At 43.5% G+C, this 18,166-nt stretch overlaps 1 protein-coding gene across 1 annotated transcript; it reads right to left on the reverse strand.

The window, feature by feature from the left end:
• Positions 1–1,430: 1,430 nt before the first annotated feature.
• Positions 1,431–17,160, reverse strand: mapk11 (mitogen-activated protein kinase 11; the record flags this gene model as incomplete). The annotated part of the gene is made up of 12 exons (XM_079263501.1): positions 1,431–1,545; positions 1,641–1,814; positions 1,975–2,053; positions 2,248–2,327; positions 2,634–2,705; positions 2,789–2,903; positions 2,990–3,037; positions 3,689–3,718; positions 4,164–4,275; positions 4,503–4,561; positions 4,668–4,797; positions 17,048–17,160. The coding sequence occupies 12 exons, from the start codon at positions 17,158–17,160 to the stop codon at positions 1,472–1,474; spliced, it is 1,086 nt and encodes a 361-aa protein (XP_079119627.1). The 3' UTR covers positions 1,431–1,471.
• Positions 17,161–18,166: the final 1,006 nt, after the last annotated feature.

Here is an 18,166-nt window from a genome sequence, read left to right on the forward strand (position 1 = left end):
ATTTCTACCTCAGCAAAAAGCTTTGTCGAACTAAAACTCTGCTGTACGACAAGTGACACATCAGTGAAGAAGTCAACAGATTAAATCATAATCTGCAACGAAATCCTGCTTCTGATACAAATATTATTTAAGTCAGCTAAGTCAGTATGCTGTAATAATTTAGCCCTGAATCATACAAAAAAACAACGTAAAGAACTGGGTTTGGACAATGACATTGGTGTCTCTAAGGGTTAGTTTCCTTTCCTATTATCAAGCATTATGAATACCAAAAACAAGTCTCGCATGAAAGCTGACTAATGAGATCCTCAGTTGCCATAAGCAGCCAAACATAGCTGCATCATGTGACTGCCTGGGGTGCTTGACCAGTGCTTGCTTGGATGGAGCTACAAGTTGTATAACAGATCGTTCTCCAGCATTGTTTACCCTCCGTACCCTCCGGGAGCCGCTTCTAAAAGTTAATGAAATTTCTGCAATCTCAATAATTGTAAACAGGTATGTGGGCTGTAAAAGTCGCAGCAAAGAAGCACTGAAACCTGGTGGCGGGCTGCTAAAGCGAACAGATCATTAACAATCAGTCATCAGCAGAAACTGTATGAGAAGTGAGGTCATGCTGTAAACACAGACCTGCAGCACAGTCGCCCTGCTGCAGGTATGGCAAATATTACTAACAAATTAATAGCACAGTCGGTGTTTACTATTCTATGAACAGGAGAGGAACAGCAATACAGGTAGCTTGTCTTTTGTCCATAAAAGATGGAAAAGTGAATCAAATTGAGATAGAACAAGTTGAAAGTTGGTCAGATTCCCTAATAATGCTTTTCTCTTTCATCATAATTCGAGTTTAATACCAACGATGCAGTATGAACTCTCAGTGATTATAATACAGTCGTACCATTAATATGTTGGAACAATGAAATGCACTAAAATCATGCATTATTAGTATGTAGGCTAAATGCTAAGCTGTTTTGTGATTTTAAATGGCGTTGCTTTAAGCCTTTAAACATGAATTCCATACATGAAAGCAATGACTATTCATGACATTGATGAAGGATGAGACGGCGTTCCTGTCGTTGCTTTGGAAATCCTAGTGTGCTTTTTTTTTTTTTTACTTTGATACCCTTTTGACGTCTGTAAACACAGTTCAGTTACCTAAAGTTGCTCCCTCATATGAATCCCCCCATCCTCTGCAATCCCTGATGTTGAGTAGTTCCTCATTTTAGCCTCTGTGAGGAGAAACATAGTCAGAAGCAACTTTCTGCACTGCAGTAGTCCTTTTTATTCCTAAAATACTCCCTGTATCTGTTATGTGAACGTCTGATCCCATGGAGTCAGTCAATCCCTGCTACTCAGATTGACTCATGACAGACATTCAAACACAAGTTGTTTCCCTCACTTGCTTTTTCACTGTTCTTTTCCAATTCACTGAGTATGTGGTCTTCCCCAGACGAAGGACAAGGCAGAGCAGAGAGGCTCACTGCTCCACCTGAAGGCTATCACTCTTGTTGCTTGGTGTTTTAAAGCTGCTCACCTCTTCGAATACCAACTCTAAGGGTATAAATTGGGAAAAAGTGAGAGAAAACGTTGTTAGGAAAAGACAAGAGGATGCTTTGCATGTAAGGATATCTGCTGTTAGCTGCTACCTTTCCATTCTTCTAGAGTTCGGTCTTTGCTCTCCAGGGTTTGGTCATAAGGTGGAGCTTCTGGTTCATCATCTGGATCGTGGTACTGCGAGAAATACGGGTGGGACAGAGCCTCACTGGCAGAGATCCTCCCATCACAGTCCAGAACCAGCATGCGCTTTAGTAGATCAACAGCTAACAAAAAGACACAAACAGGTAGAGGAAGTCGCTTGGATGTGATTGGAAGATGGATACAAACTTGAAAAGTTGCTTCTGTAAACGAACTTCTGAAATCAGGTCAGATTGACTCTTTGCAGGCTTTCAAATGTGAAAACTGAAAAAATGGTGCATCTACCCAGGGGATTTGCTCCTCTGAAGATCTTTTCCAAGTCTTGTTGGGGCATGAAGGGCAGAGACTGGATATACTTCTGTGCCTGCAAATATTAACCAGCATTCAGCTTGGGTGCAACAGTGAAGATCACATGATGCCAAACAGTTTTGATCAATCACATAAATTGACTTTTCAATCAAAAGACACATCAGTGGAATCAGTGGGTGACAGAAAGGCTAAAAGATTTGCAATAAGCTTTTATAATCACTTTCCCACATCTAATCTATTATTGCTCACATGTTCAGAGCAGATTTTCTTTAACAGGTCTGGCGTTGGAGTCCCAACCACCTCCATTATTCTCTTCAGCTGATCAATATCTTAGCGCAGTTGGAGTTAAAGGCCATTATGATTCACTGAAAACGATCAACTTGATTTAGATTAGTTGAATGTTTGGACACGGCAAGCAACATTCTAGATAATTCCACCTGATGTGATTCCTTCTATCCATCCAAGGTTTCTATGTGTTGTGCAGCTCCTCTCATTTCAGAGGGGTCTTGGATTGCAAAGCAAATCCACAAGAGCCTTGTGACCATGGAGCACTTTATAGAGCGAATGTTATGATCCCGATTAGTGGAAAAGAACTGCAAATTACAGTGGTCTCCTGCCATGATAGTAAAGGATACAGTCAGTGCCAGGAAAAAGGACTTTTCCTTTCAGCAGCTCTCCCATAATACAGCCCACAGACCAAATGTCAACTGGAACAGAAACAGCGACACTTTAATCAATTGACGTTTAATGAGTTTGCCCTTTAAATGTTTGCAGTTTGATGGCACCTCACCATTCTGATTGTAGTGCATCCAGTTCAGCATGATTTCCGGCGCTCGGTACCAGCGAGTTGCCACATACCCAGTCATCTCATCATCTGTCTGTCTTGCTAATCCAAAGTCAAGGATCTATGAGGCCAAATGGATGTTTTTAATTTGATGTGATGGAGCATCAAATGAAAAATCTGTAGCTATAAACTGGAAGCTAGTCTTACCCTCAACTCACAATCTTCATTCACTGCAACATTACTTGGCTTAAGGTCCTGGGAGGGAAAGCAAAACGCATGAGTTGAGAAATACTTTTTCTAATGAAGTTCCATTTAAAAAAAAGGAAAGAGCAGTAAAAAAGTGAAGAAAAGGCTTCCTGAATTATTCTTATGCATTTTTTTGTTAGTATCGACAACGTGTTAACCCTTAAAACCTGCTACCTCTGTTAATGTGGCCTGGATAACGGCCACTACTGGTAACGGCCCCCAAACTGGCATCTTCTCAAAGCTTTGGACTTGCTTGTCATTTCATCTTCTTTTCATAGTACATACTAAACAACCATGATCCAACCTTGTCGGGAGTTGTAACTTGCTTGGAAAAAATGTCAGTTTTTAAAATGGTGACTTGCACAATCTAGTTGGAGTGCACTTTGTGAGTTTTGACCATATAAGGACATTTGGGATGATAGTGGCCAGGTTGTTGAAAAAAAGTCTCACAAGTGAGAGTTCAAGATGCCTTGAGTTCATAAAGTGTGCATAAAAATACAAAAACATGCCAATACACCCCCTTTTTTTTTTTTTTTTAGCTGTAAGAGTTTTAGGCTGATAATACGCTGTTTTAACACAACAGAATAGCAGAGTAGCCCAAAACAAGACACAACAAAATGCTAGTCAAAGTGACAAGAAGGCCAAAGAGAAGGCACTCACTCTGTGGATCAATCCTGCTGAATGGATGTACTGTTCAGCAGGCAATGGGGGGGAGCAGGAGGACAGGGGGTGGAGAAGGGAAGAAGACGGGACATAAAGGAGACAGAGGTCAAGAGAGCAGTTCACCACATTAGATCCTGCCTAAAGGGAGACTGCTTTTGTCTGCACCATGGTAACTGCGCAGGCTGGACAACAGTCTCTGCAAGCAGCTGGACTGATTAAGTGTTTGCATTCACTGGATGCAAACTATGCAATGTAGAGTGTATATCAAAAGCACACTTGACTGGTTAGTGTATGAACTTAAAAAGAATGATAGGTATGGAGTATTTGGTCATTAAATGGACAAATCTCTTCAACATTAAGGTAGGATGTATACAAACTAGCAATATTGTTAAATTATTGGAAACTGTTGATATATTATCTGTGTGCATGTATCAATGTTATATTGCATTCAGAGCAGTGTGCAGATTATCACCTTGAGGCCACGTAACAGCTGATAAATTAAGAACTGTACATGTTCGTCTGACAACCTCTGAAACTTGACAATGTTATTGAGGTCTGCACCCATCAGGTTAGTCACCAGGTAGCTGGAAAGAGAAGAGAGTATGTTCAGAAGGAGGCTGGGTGAGTTTCATTTAGATGAGAACCAGTGGTGATACCATGGCAACCATCAGACATCTTTCTAGCCTTTCATTCCCCCTAGGGTCGCCCCCGCCTCCACCAGCTTGCCCCCTAATAACAGAATTATCTTTCTCTGGTAAAACAGTGCCATCTGTGAAGCTTGTAGTAAACACCAGGGGAAACAAAGATTTACAGTTCATTGAAGTTTTCTAATGTTGCAGCAGGTGTGAAGACATCCAGAAGCCCAATTACCTACAGAGACAGAAACAGACACAAGCAGAGCTGATCAATGCGGGAGCAGAAGCATGCAGAGAGCTGCATCTGTTTGTCTCTGGGTATTTTTATAAGGAGCACTAACATTCTCGTGTTTCATGTGCTTGAGCAGCCTGAGTTCCCGGTATGAGCGGCGACTGTGGATCAGAGACTGAAAAGGCCTGGACAGCTTCTTCACCGCAACCTTCTGCCTCGACACCACATCGTAAGCCGAACTGGAGAAGGAAGACAGAGACAAGCCAATGAAAACCGACTTTGAATGTACCTGCATCTAGTGTCACTAACTAAACATGACCTGCTGAGAGGGGATAAAGAAGAACACAGGCTGACACAGAGTGAAAGAGGATGTGGTGCAACAACAAAAGAGAGGCAGTTAAATGTAGTAAAAAGGTTGGTGGTTTATTTTTATTCGGCCTCTTTTAAACATAAATGTCATTCCACATATTGAGTGATGAGCCCCGCTGTGGCTGCTTTTGTGGTGCCAGTGTGTTTTCAGCTTTCAGCTCTGCAGCAGCTCAACAAATAATAATACTGATGCAGCCATCAGAGATCAGAACAGCCTAACAGGAAGCAAACACGGGTGAGGATTGAGAAATGTTGCCATGCACAGCGGAAACATAGCAAGAAGTGAAACAAAGAGTCATAAAAAGTGGAATTCAAATTAGACTAAAAAGAGTCACTTTAAGATTTTAATTTAAAAGGCTTTATTAATAACATAGACTGTTTTTTTTTTCTAAAAGCTCATTAATGTATTCTTTTCTACAAAAAAACTCTGAAAGTATTAGTCCAGAATGTAAAACCCACCACAAATATGCATCATTTCATGGTGACCTACAATAACTACATGCTCGAGTAAACTCCACTCTTGCACAGCTAAGCACATCCTCTGTCTTGAAATAACCCTCTGCCAGTCCTGATGTCCCTGCCAAACCCAGTCTCCTCCATCTGACATGAACCAGGCCCCACTACCTTACACATACTCTACCTTCCTCCCCTGCCAGCTTCCATACATGGGTCTGACTGCACTGCTCTTTACACACACCGCTGAGAAAAGGTATTGATTTCTCTTCTCTCCTTTTGTCTCAGTGCTTCTTTGATATCAAAGTTACTGATGCACCTCAGATTTCAAAAAGGAGGAGGGTGGGATCGTGTTAGTATATGAAATTTACCATTTAAATTCAGAGAACTTATAAGTGTAAATTATTCAGATTATGAATAATTCAAATTTAAATGAAATACTTAATTATTAAGTAAAAACTATGAATGATATGTGCATACTTAGAATAGCAGGTACTTGTATGATTTGCAAATCGTTCTGTAATGTTTCCTTTTTTTTTTACATTCAACAACAAGCATTTTGAATACCATTCATTCATTCATTTTCCAAACTGCTTATTCCAAGTCAGGGTCGCAGGGAAGCTGGAGCCTATCCCAGCTGGCTTTGGGCGACAGGCAGGGTACACCCTGGACAGCTTGCCAGTCCATCGCAGGGCCACACAGAGAGACAAACAACCACTCATGCTCACACTCATTCCTAGGGGCAATTTAGAGTAACCAATGTCTTTGGACGGTGGGAGGAAGCCGGAGTACCCGGAGAGAACCCACAGGGAGAACATGCAAACTCCACACAGAAAGGCCACTGACCAAACCAGCCAAGGATCGAACCAGTGACCTTCTTGCTGTGAGGCCACAGTGCTAACCACTGCGCCACCGTGCAGCCCATTTTGAATACCAAAACATTTATTTCTTCTATTGATGGTTACATGACAATAGAAATCTTTATGGTCCATATGTAAACTACAGCTAGGGCTGCTGCAGTGTTACAGCAAGACTATGTAACAGTAACCAAGATCTATAAAAAAAATAATAAAATCCTTGACCTTTGTGGCAGTCAAAGGCAGAAAAACAAGAAGTAGTGGTGCTGCTTTTCCTCGACAAAGACCAAAGGAGTGATGCAGAAGTTGCTCAATTTCCTTTTGATTGGTCATCACAATGAACTGCAACAGATTATTTGTGTGTCTTTCTGTTCATTTAATATCACAGTTAGTTTGATGTAATAGTGTAAGCACAACTGTCATTGTTTTGCTACAAATCCAACTAAATATTTGATGCGTCTGTTTGACTAGTCAAATTGTATTGCTGCAACGAATATCCAACTACATTTTTTACATGAATTTCTTTCCATCCATCCATCTGATTTGCAACACCTGTGACCCTAGAACATGGGTGGTCGACTCCCCAACTCTCGTCCTCATGAGTTTGCAAAGTGTTAGGCAGCACACACCTGCAACACGCCTGACACACATCAGACTTAGTTAGCAGACTTTTGCAGAGTTTGATGTCAAACTGTACAAGTCTGCTAATTACCCTTTGATTTGAGTCAGGTGTGTTGCAGCATGAAACACTTGTAGCACCGCAGCTCTCGAGGACCGGGGTCGGGGAATTGGCCACCCACGGTCAGGGGTGTCAAACTCAAGTCCTCGAGGACCGGTATCAATCAGGTTTTTATTGTTTCCCTGCACCAACACATTTGATTCCAATCAAATAAATCCAACAGCTTCTTGTCAGCCTATTCATTCATTTCAGTCAGGTGTGTTGGAGCATGGAGATGACAAAAGCCTGCAGGTTACTGGCAATTGAGGACTGGAGTTTGACTTACGTGGCATAGACCATGCTACAGCAGTCAGCTAGAACATAAGGTCAAATTACAAAGAAGAAGTAGAGAATGCTATGCTGATTGCTGCACTGATACGGAAGCAGCTTTTCCTGGAGGCTGCATCGTGGGGTGGAGCAGCATCCGAGAAATATTTATTTTATTTATGTTTACATATGTATTTATTGCTTTTTTTTTTTTTTTTTTTTTATATTTTTAGATTCTGCAACCAGTGACAATCCCATATCTCCATAGTCTAGACGACAATGTTCACCCTCACAGTCTGGTTTTATTAGACTCCCTTTTGAATTTGGAAGAAGAGAGGATGGAATAGCCTGCCTGCAATCCTGACCTCAAACCCAGTGAACATTAAGGAATCAACTTGGCAATGCTGTCCGTGTCAGTAACCAACGCAACCACATTGGTTTACATGCAGCAAAAACTGGTTGAAAATTGGGATCCCATCCCACAGCAGCATGTGACCAAGCTGGTGAGCAGCATGAAGAGGAGGTGCCAGGCTGTTGTACTTGTGCATGATTTTTCCACATGCTACTGAGCCCCTGTTTGTAAAGACATTATTAAATGGCCAATGTGTCTAGTTTCTTCAAATTTCAACAACCTAATTCTCATATACAACACCAAACAAGAGTCAATCAGCTGTTTGGTGTTGACAGAGAAGGTTTGGTAAGTCTTTCATGGGCACAACCCACCAACCTCTCATCTCACATATCCATTTTCCTGATAAATGTGGCACCACTTAAAAAGGTATAAAATTTATTTCCAGCAAGCATCATAATAGTGAAGAAATAATGCACCAGACACAAATGTTGTGACTTTTTGTCTTAAGTTTGTTACCAACAAGGAAAAAAAGGGCATTTTATTTACTGTTGTAACAATCAAAATAATAATGACAAAATAATTATCCATTCAGAAGTCAATAAAACAGTTTAAACCTTTCACAAACATTACGCCCATCTCTGCTATCTCCAAGGCTTCTGTACAGTCCACGTGACGTGTCTTCTGAACCGCATAAAAACTACCATATCTTCAAACAAGATCAGAGGAAACCCAGAAGTCATAATCAGCTCAGTTTATCACATTTCCAATCAACTATCCTAACAGGCAGAGACATCGAGCTTCTGACAGGAGAAATGAAGCAGTCATGTTTAATTCATGGCTACCAAAATCAGAGGTTTCATGCCAAATGTCTGGTTTGCTGAACAGATGTTATATATGCTGATGTGAGATGAAAGCAGCCTTCAACAGTCTGAAATCTGTCCCAAATTTTTGTCTCGAGAAACTGAAGCAGAAAAGAATAGTCACTGGGATTAGGGCTTGATGGCAGGAAGCTGAGAAGACAATGAAACTGAATTAGACACAGAATTCGACTGCATTGTCTTCCAAATCTCTCCTACTGCGGCTTATCAAAATTCAAACATGGTGCATGTTAAATTATTAAATGTGAATGGATGATGCACCTTGCTTTTTCAGTTTTAAAATATCTACCACCATCGCTGTTCCTTCCTTGCTAATGCTAATGCTCATGTCTCTGCCTTTCTGCACGGTGAATGGGGGTAAAAGTTCTTCAGCTGGAGTGAATTATATGAACTTGTCAGATCCTTGACCTGAAGCTGCAGCGTTAAGCGGGGTTCAGCTGAGAGAACAAGCAGCTCATTGAAGATAAATGGTGAGAGCTATTTTACTGTGCATCTCAAGAGGTAAAGAGTATCCTCAACCCCCCTCATCATTCTCATCATTCACAGCACAACATGTACAGATGTCCTACCCTTAACTCCCATCCCCCCCGCCTCATGCTGATCAAGTTCTACCATGAGAAAGTCTTTGACAATGAGATCAACAATAGCAATGCAGAGAGGCAGTCACTAGGGTGTGGAGGAATTCCACTTTTGGTTTTGCATAATGTTGTAAAGTTCAGACATTTCAAAGCTCTGATCAGTAACACTTGGTCATGTGGGATAGAAGGAGAAATAAATACTGAAACACTTCTGTTTATTTACATGGCAAGTTGGAAAGCACACCTATAAAACTAAAAGATTATATTGTTGGATAAAACTGAGGGACTGATGTTTTAGTTAAATAAAAAAAAGATGGATTGTTTGCTTAATTAGTTAGATTAATGGGATGTTACTGGAATTCTGGAAGAAATAAGTGTAATGAACAAACACCTGAAAGGTCATTGTAAAAATATTGACTAATTTTGTTAATGAAATACACAAACAGTAAAATAGCTCATTCATTCATTCATTCATTTTCCAAATTGCTTTGTCCGATTGAGGGTCATGAGGAAGCTGGAGCCTATCCCAGCAAGCATTGGGCAAAAGGCAGGGCACACCCTGGACAGGCCGCCAGTCTGTCACAGTAAAATAGCTCAAATGAATTCATTTATACAAGTTTTAATGTAGCATGAAAAACGGTAACTGAAGTTAATGAACGACAAACAGAACTATAAAAGTATGAGCAGATTAATACTCAAGGCTTTGTAAATGAGTATGTATTTTCCATGAAATGGTAAAATGTCAGTTTTAACTTCTCATATGTTGTTTATGTTCTTCTGTGAATAAAATGTGGCTTTGTGAGATTTAAAGATCTTTGTATTCTGTTTTTATCCACATTTTAAACAGCATTCCAACTTTGAGTGATGGATTGTTAGATATTGTTTATTTCTATATAACAATTAGACTTAAATTAGATCGTGTTTAGAAGGTAAAAGCTTTCACATATTCGCAGTGTGCCTTCGGAGCTTATTGTCATGGTTTGCTGTTTGAGTCTGTGCAGGTTGCCATGGGGACTCAAGGCGGAGTCTGGAGCTTCAATTACAACCACCTGGAGCTCATCTTCCTGATTTATCCTGCTATTTAAGGACAAGCTGGAGCTCCAGTCTTTGCCAGATTGTCTCTCTTTACTGCGTGGTAATCAGGCCAGTTCTAGTGCTTACCTTGTGGCTCATCGCTAGCGATTTCATTTTGTTTCTCTTTGCCTCCTCAGCACGTCAAGACCATTACGGACATCCTCCTGGATCAAGATCATTTTCCTCAGCCAACTTCCCCAACTGCTTGTGCCTGCCTGCTTCTGCCTCAAACCAAGGCCAACCACCACAACCAGAGGCCACCCCCCCCAGCAACCTCCACTATCATCAGAATTCCAATTATCTGAGAAGTTCTTCCCTGGACCAGACCAACAGGATCTGAGTACTAAATAAATACTTCATTTACCTCTTCATCTGTACGTTCTGCTTTTGGGTCCACCCCTCCACCCCGGTCTCTGACCGTGACAGTACAATCTGGCCATAACATGGACCCAGCGAACACACTCCAAACAGCCCTGACTGAACAGGGAAAACTTCTAGAGGAGCATGAGAAAGCTTTGCACTTCCTGGGTGAACAACAGGGACATTGTAACCATCGTCTGGACCAAGTCTTTGAACAGATACAGAGCATTCATAACTTACTGTCTGTTTCTTCTGCAGCTTCTGGATCTTCCTCCACTTCAACCCCACAAAGCATTACTCCTTCACCGGATCCGGTGTTTCGTGATGCTGCATTCCCGACACCTGAGCCATTCCTTGGGAACGTAAGCAAGTGTGGAGGCTTTATCCTTCAATGCTCATTAGCCATTTCTCGTTCTCCACGATCATTTTCTTCCGATGCCGCAAAGATATCTTTTGTCACTGCTCTCCTACGTGATAAGGCGCTGGACTGGGCATTGGCCTATTTTCAGTCTCGTCCAATGGATTCAATCTCTTTTTCTTCATTCTTAGATGACTTTCGTAAGACCTTCGACCACCCTTTGAAGGGAGCTGATGCAGTCAAGAGATTGCTCAATCTTAGACAGGGCAGTCGACCTGCAGTAGAGTTCATTGTGGACTTCCGTGTTCTGGCAGCTGAGACAGGGTGGCCTCCCGAGGTGTTAAGGGGAGTTCTGCTAAATGCTCTTAATGACCATCTAAAGGATCAGCTTGCGTTCCGGGAGGAGCCAGCCTCATTCGAGGAGTTGATCACCACAGTAATACAGGTTGATAACAGACTTGCCGAGAGGCGGCGGGAGCGAGGGGTTCGGGACCCGCTGTCCAGTCGGAGGCCGGTTCTCGGCCCAAGGACCCTTCCAATTGCGGCTGGTGGCACATTACCGTCTCTACCTGCTCCTGAAGGTCAGAGTGAACCTATGCAGGTAGGGCGAGCTGGGTTGACGCCAGAGGAACGCCAACACCGGTTACAGAATCATTTGTGCTTTTACTGCGGCTCCCCGGATCATCTCGTGTCCAGTTGCCGGTTGCAGTCAAAAGACCATGCCCGCCAGTAGAGGCAGGACTACTGGTGGGCGGGATTCAGCAGCCAAGTCCTCCACGTTGTGTACTACCGGTAACTCTCTCGTTGGACGGAACTGACCACCAGTTTCAGGCCTTAATCGACTCGGGCGCTGAACAGAACCTAATGGATCCCACTATGGCCACTAAATTCAAACTCCCCGCTGTTCTCCTGTCAACTCCTATTTCTGTTACTGCTTTGGATGGAAGAATTCTTACAACTATCACGCATAAGACCCGTCCTCTTACCCTACTAGTGTCTGGGAATCACAGTGAGAGAATTGAGTTCCTTCTTTTCCCTGTGGCTAATGTACCCATCACCCTAGGATACCCCTGGTTGGCTTTGCACAACCCTCATATCAACTGGAGTAAGAGCCGCCTGGAGAGTTGGAGCCTTTTTTGTCTGTCCAACTGTTTGAAGTCGGCTTGTCAACCTTCTAGAGCACCAGTTTGTATTCCTGAACAACCGGTGGACTTATCTATCATTCCGTCAGCATACCACGATTTAGGTGCCGTTTTCAGCAAGGACAAGGCTCAGTCTCTCCCACCGCACCGGCCCTACGACTGCGCTATAGAAATACTCCCAGGTGCATCACTTCCTAGAGGTAGACTTTTTAACCTGTCCAAACCGGAGCGGGAGGCCATGGAGAACTACATCCGCGAATCTCTAGATGCAGGTCTAATCAGGCCATCATCTTCTCCCGTTGGGGCAGGGTTTTTTTTTGTGCAAAAGAAGGACAAGACTTTACGCCCATGCATTGATTATCGGGATCTGAACAGCATTACCATCAAGAATAAATATCCTCTACCTTTAATCACCTCGGCTTTTGAATCCATTCAGGGGGCCCAGATCTTTACTAAATTGGACCTCCGGAACGCATATCACTTGGTCAGGATTCGTGAGGGGGATGAGTGGAAGACGGCCTTTAACACCCCTCTCGGACATTTTGAATATCTCGTCATGCCTTTTGGACTCACAAATGCCCCCGCTGTGTTCCAAGCACTTATCAATGATGTTCTTCGAGACTTCCTACACCGCTTTGTTTTTGTTTACCTTGACGATATCCTTGTTTTTTCAAGGTCCCTTGCAGAACATCAGCAACATGTTCGGTTGGTCTTACAACGGTTGCTGGAGAATCGTCTTTATGTCAAGGCAGAGAAATGTGACTTCCACGCCTCATCAACTTCCTTCCTGGGCTACGTCTTCCAGGGCGGGCAGGTGAAGACAGACCCAGCTAAGATCAAGGCCGTTGCGGAATGGCCTATTCCCAGTACCAGGAAGGATTTACAACGTTTTCTTGGCTTTTCTAATTTTTATCGACGTTTCATCAGAAACTACAGTATGGTCGCGGCTCCCCTCACCAGGCTGACCTCTGTCAAGATTCCCTTCTCCTGGACTCCGGAGGCGGATCAAGCTTTTGGCCGTTTAAAGGAACTATTTGTCACAGCACCCATTCTCGTTCAGCCAGACCCTGAGCGACAGTTCGTCCTGGAGGTGGATGCCTCTGAGGCTGGAGTTGGGGCCGTCTTGTCCCAGCGATCTGGTAAGGAGGACAAATTACACCCCTGTGCCTATTTCTCCAAACGGTTGACCCCCTCTGAACAGAACTATGATGTCGGCGATAGAGAACTCCTAGCGGTAAAGCTTGCCTTGGAGGAGTGGCGACACTGGCTGGAGGGGGCCAAACATCCTTTTGTAGTATGGACAGACCACAAGAATCTCGCCTATTTGCAGAGTGCAAAGAGATTGAACTCCCGTCAAGCCCGTTGGTCACTGTTCTTTAATCGTTTTGACTTTGCTATTTCCTATCGCCCTGGGTCCCAGAACACTAAGCCTGACGCCCTGTCCAGGCAAAACTCTGCCAAGGAGTCTTCTGAACCAGCACGCATTCTTCCTCCTTCAGTGGTGGTTGGTGGAGTGTCATGGCATGTGGAGGATCAGATACGCCAAGGATTGCTTTTGGATCCTGATCCCGAGGAGGGACCCCCCAACCGCCGTTATGTGCCCGTTTCTGCCCGTTCTGCGGTTCTACACTGGATCCATTCATCTAAGTTTGCGTGTCATCCAGGAATTCATCGGACCATCACTTTGGCTCAAAGACATTTCTGGTGGCCGTCTCTGGTATCGGACGCCAGGGAATATGTCTCAGCCTGTCAAGTCTGTGCAAGGAATAAAACCTCCAATCAGCCTCCTTCAGGACTTCTGCAGCCACTAGAGGTTCCCAGCCGACCCTGGTCTCATATCTCATTGGATTTCGTCACTGGTTTGCCTCCGTCTCAAGGCAAGACAGCCATCCTCACTATAGTGGACCGCTTTTCCAAGGCTGCCCATTTCATTCCCCTGAACAAGCTGCCCTCCTCGTCCGAGACCGCAGAGCTCCTGGTAAACCATGTCTTCCGTCTTCATGGCATTCCAACTGAAATTGTGTCTGACAGGGGACCACAGTTTGTTTCCAGGGTTTGGAAGGCTTTTTGCACTGCCCTAGGTGCCAAGGTTTCCCTGAGCTCTGGCCACCATCCTCAGTCCAATGGCCAGACAGAACGACTCAATCAAGAATTGGAAGCTGCTCTGCGTTGTGTCGCATCTGATAATCCCTCTACTTGGTGCCGTCATGTGAGCTGGATCGAATATGCCCACAATTCTCTGTCCACTTCTGCTACCGGTTGTTCTCCATTCGAAGCCTCCCTTGGCTATCAACCTCCGTTGTTTCCCACGGAGGAGCGGGATCTGGATGTACCCTCGGTGCAACATCATCTCCAGAGGGCTCAGCGTGTCTGGACTAGGACAAGGGAGGCTCTGCTTCGTACCGCAGGTCGCAACAAGCGCCTGGCTGATCGCCACCGTCGTCCTGCTCCTGTGTTTTTGCCTGGTCAGAAGGTGTGGGTGTCTGCCCGGAACATTCCATTGAAGGGCACTTACCCTAAACTGGCCCCTCGCTTCATTGGTCCTTATGAGATCGTCTCGTTGGTGGGCCCCTCGGCCGTCCGTCTTCGTCTCCCCTCTTCTCTCCGCGTCCATCCCACATTCCATGTGTCTCAGCTCAAGCCTGTGTTGTCCAGTCCATTGTGCCCTCCTGCCAGGCCCCCTCCACCCGCCCGGATCGTTGGGGGTGGTCCTGCCTATACTGTGCGCCGTATCCTGGATGTTCGGCGCCGGGGTCGGGGTTTCCAGTATCTGGTGGACTGGTTGGGCTATGGTCCGGAGGAGCGTTCTTGGGTTCCTCGTCGCTTCGTTCTGGACTCCTCCCTGCTTGCTGATTTCCGCCGCTCCCGCCGTCTTGTACCTCCTGGGTCGCCTGGAGGCGTCCCTTGAGGTGGGGGTGCTGTCATGGTTTGCTGTTTGAGTCTGTGCAGGTTGCCATGGGGACTCAAGGCGGAGTCTGGAGCTTCAATTACAACCACCTGGAGCTCATCTTCCTGATTTATCCTGCTATTTAAGGACAAGCTGGAGCTCCAGTCTTTGCCAGATTGTCTCTCTTTACTGCGTGGTAATCAGGCCAGTTCTAGTGCTTACCTTGTGGCTCATCGCTAGCGATTTCATTTTGTTTCTCTTTGCCTCCTCAGCACGTCAAGACCATTACGGACATCCTCCTGGATCAAGATCATTTTCCTCAGCCAACTTCCCCAACTGCTTGTGCCTGCCTGCTTCTGCCTCAAACAAAGGCCAACCACCACAACCAGAGGCCACCCCCCCCAGCAACCTCCACTATCATCAGAATTCCAATTATCTGAGAAGTTCTTCCCTGGACCAGACCAACAGGATCTGAGTACTAAATAAATACTTCATTTACCTCTTCATCTGTACGTTCTGCTTTTGGGTCCACCCCTCCACCCCGGTCTCTGACCGTGACACTTATCTGTTGGAATCTTTATTTGTTCTTTATATTTTATGATACAAAAAAGGCTGGAAATCACCTCAGAGCACAAACGATAAAAGCTCTTTTCAAATCCTGTTATGAAATCAGAAAATCTTAAAAGACTATTTCAAGCCATGTAAGGACATAACAGTTGCACTGAGTTTTTATATGTTGGCACAAGCTGACTATATCTTTGGAAATATTGAGTAATAATTCTAAAAGCGACAGGCAGCATTTTTTGTCTGAAACAAAAATCCCAAATATCTCTAAACAAAAATGAAACTCACTTTGGGCAGATGCATTTTTTTCTCTTTCTAACCTCAGCAATGAGGTTCAAAATGGAAGACAACCCCTTACACTGATATTCTCATGCTTTCAAAAGACAGTTTCCTGAGGTCAAATGTAACCGCTGAAAGAAAACATACAAGTCTTAGTCTGAAGGGATTTAATGGCATTTATCTCTCCATTTAGAACTCACTCTTTGCTATTTGGTTTTGATTCGTCATCTGAAGCCACAACTAGAGTTGCTTTTGTTTGTATGTTCAGGAAGCAGTTTACTTTTCAGCAGCTGACTTCCTGCAAGCATGATTTCACTGAAAATAGCATGTGTTAGCATCTATTGTTTGACCATGCTTTCACAAGACTATTTCGCACTTATTTTCCAGCTTTAAAATTCAGCCTAGAATAGCACAAGACTAAAAGAAAAGGGCTGAATCATCATATCGGGGAACTAGCATGTTTTCAATCTTTGTTTCATATATCTATAACCTTCTTCATAAGGATTTGGTGTTTATAGTTGGCCCCCGGCTGCCACGATTGGTTAGTTTAAACAAGCTGATTTCCGGATAAAAAGCACCCACTACCAGGAGCCGTAAAATGATATACATGTCTTGAAAGTTGGTTGTATACCCCTGGGATGGGTCACACAAACACACACTAAATTCTGTCTACCTTTTCTTAGGAAGCCATCTGCCTGCTCCAAACAGCTTAATTAATATTGACTGTCAGAAGAGGTTACAGCTATGATGCATTGCCATGGCAACAACATCCTATCAGCCCATGCATATTGGTTTTTTTTTGGTTTTTTTTACCAATTCTGAAATAAATGCACACCATAATACAGACTTTGCTCTGGCAGAGAAGAAAATACACAAAGAGGGGGTGATGCATGTAAGGGAGGTGTTAAATGATGATGCATGCTGCTTGATACCTTGTTGTCAGTGTTGCAGTTGCTCAAGCATGCGTCTGCAGAGAAGTTTAGAGATTATATCTGTGCTTAAGGTTGACTCAGGATGTGCATGGGGGGGGTTGCTAATTGGGAAATTCCTGTACTGTCTCATTCTGTAATTCCCTTCCACGCATGCAGGAGCAGCAGGCAGCGAGCTGTGGGATGAAAACAAGCCCTGTAGACCTGCTGTGACTTCTACATGCCTGATAACAGCTGACTTAAATAAACCTTTCAGCTGCGCACATAATATTTAAGAGTTTAAGACTGAAAACAGTGTCGAACATCAAATCTAATCAGTACCAGTAAAAACAAGCTGTCTCATGATGCATTATGACCAATACAGCACAGTAGATAGTGGTTGTGCAGCCTCGCCCCACCGCTCGCACTGCGAACACACACTCACCACACCGAACCGTAGGCTCCCGAGCCCACCGGCGTCAGGTTCTGGTACCGTTCCGGAACCTCCCACACAGTCTTGTTCAGTTCCTGCCGGTAAAATCCCTGTCTGGCTGACATTTCTTTTTGCCGATGACGGAACAAAATACAATGAAAAGGAGGGAATGGAGGTAAAATAAAACCGATGGGAGGAAACTGGAGGATGGGCCGCCGTCTGCCGCTTGATGCGCCGAGCTGAGCTGCTGCACGCGCTGCACCGGCCAGTCCGTCACTGCCCAGCCTTCTCCATATCACTCTCTCTCTCTCTCTCTCTCTCTCTCTCTCTCTCTCTCACACACACACACACACACACACACACACACACTAAATCACCTCCCTCCTCATTATACCACACCCCCACAACCACTACCGGCCTCTCGCCCATCACCACAACCCCCCCTCCTCACATGGATTTGATTGAAATAATAATAATAATAATAATAATAATAATAATAATAATAATAATAATAATAATAATAATAATAATAATAATAAAAGAAGTTATTACGTAGTATCTTTAATAGTAACAACTTTATATATTATATTATATTATATTATATTATATTATATTATATTATATTATATTATATTATCACACTAAATATAATCTATCTATCTATCTGTCTGTCTGTCTAGCTATCTATCTATCTAGCTATCTATCTAGTTAACTAACTAACCAGCTAATTTCTAGTTGCAACAACTGAGAAGTCAAATTTTGGCCCGTTATTCTTTTTTTTTTTTTTTTTTTTTTTTATCAAGTAGACAACTTTAAAGGTGCATTTAAAATATTAAACATTAAAATAGCTCTGAATGCTTTCATCCATTCATTAAATGAACTACCACTTATTCCAATAAACACAATGATAATATTTGCCTGAATTATAATGCTATTCAACACACAAAACAGAACCACTAAATCTTTATAGTTTGGTAATTATTTAAAATATCAGGCTAAAAATATAGCATCGCATGAACTATTTAATATTTTCTATCGTTAATTCCTCCGTAGGACTAATCACCTTGTCCAGGCGGGTTAACATTAGTACAACACCCCCAGACTTCTCAGATTGAAAGGGAACTCTTCTAA

This window comes from Telmatherina bonti (assembly GCF_933228915.1).
Source record: "Telmatherina bonti genome assembly, chromosome: 23".
NCBI classification, from domain to species: domain Eukaryota; kingdom Metazoa; phylum Chordata; class Actinopteri; order Atheriniformes; family Telmatherinidae; genus Telmatherina; species Telmatherina bonti.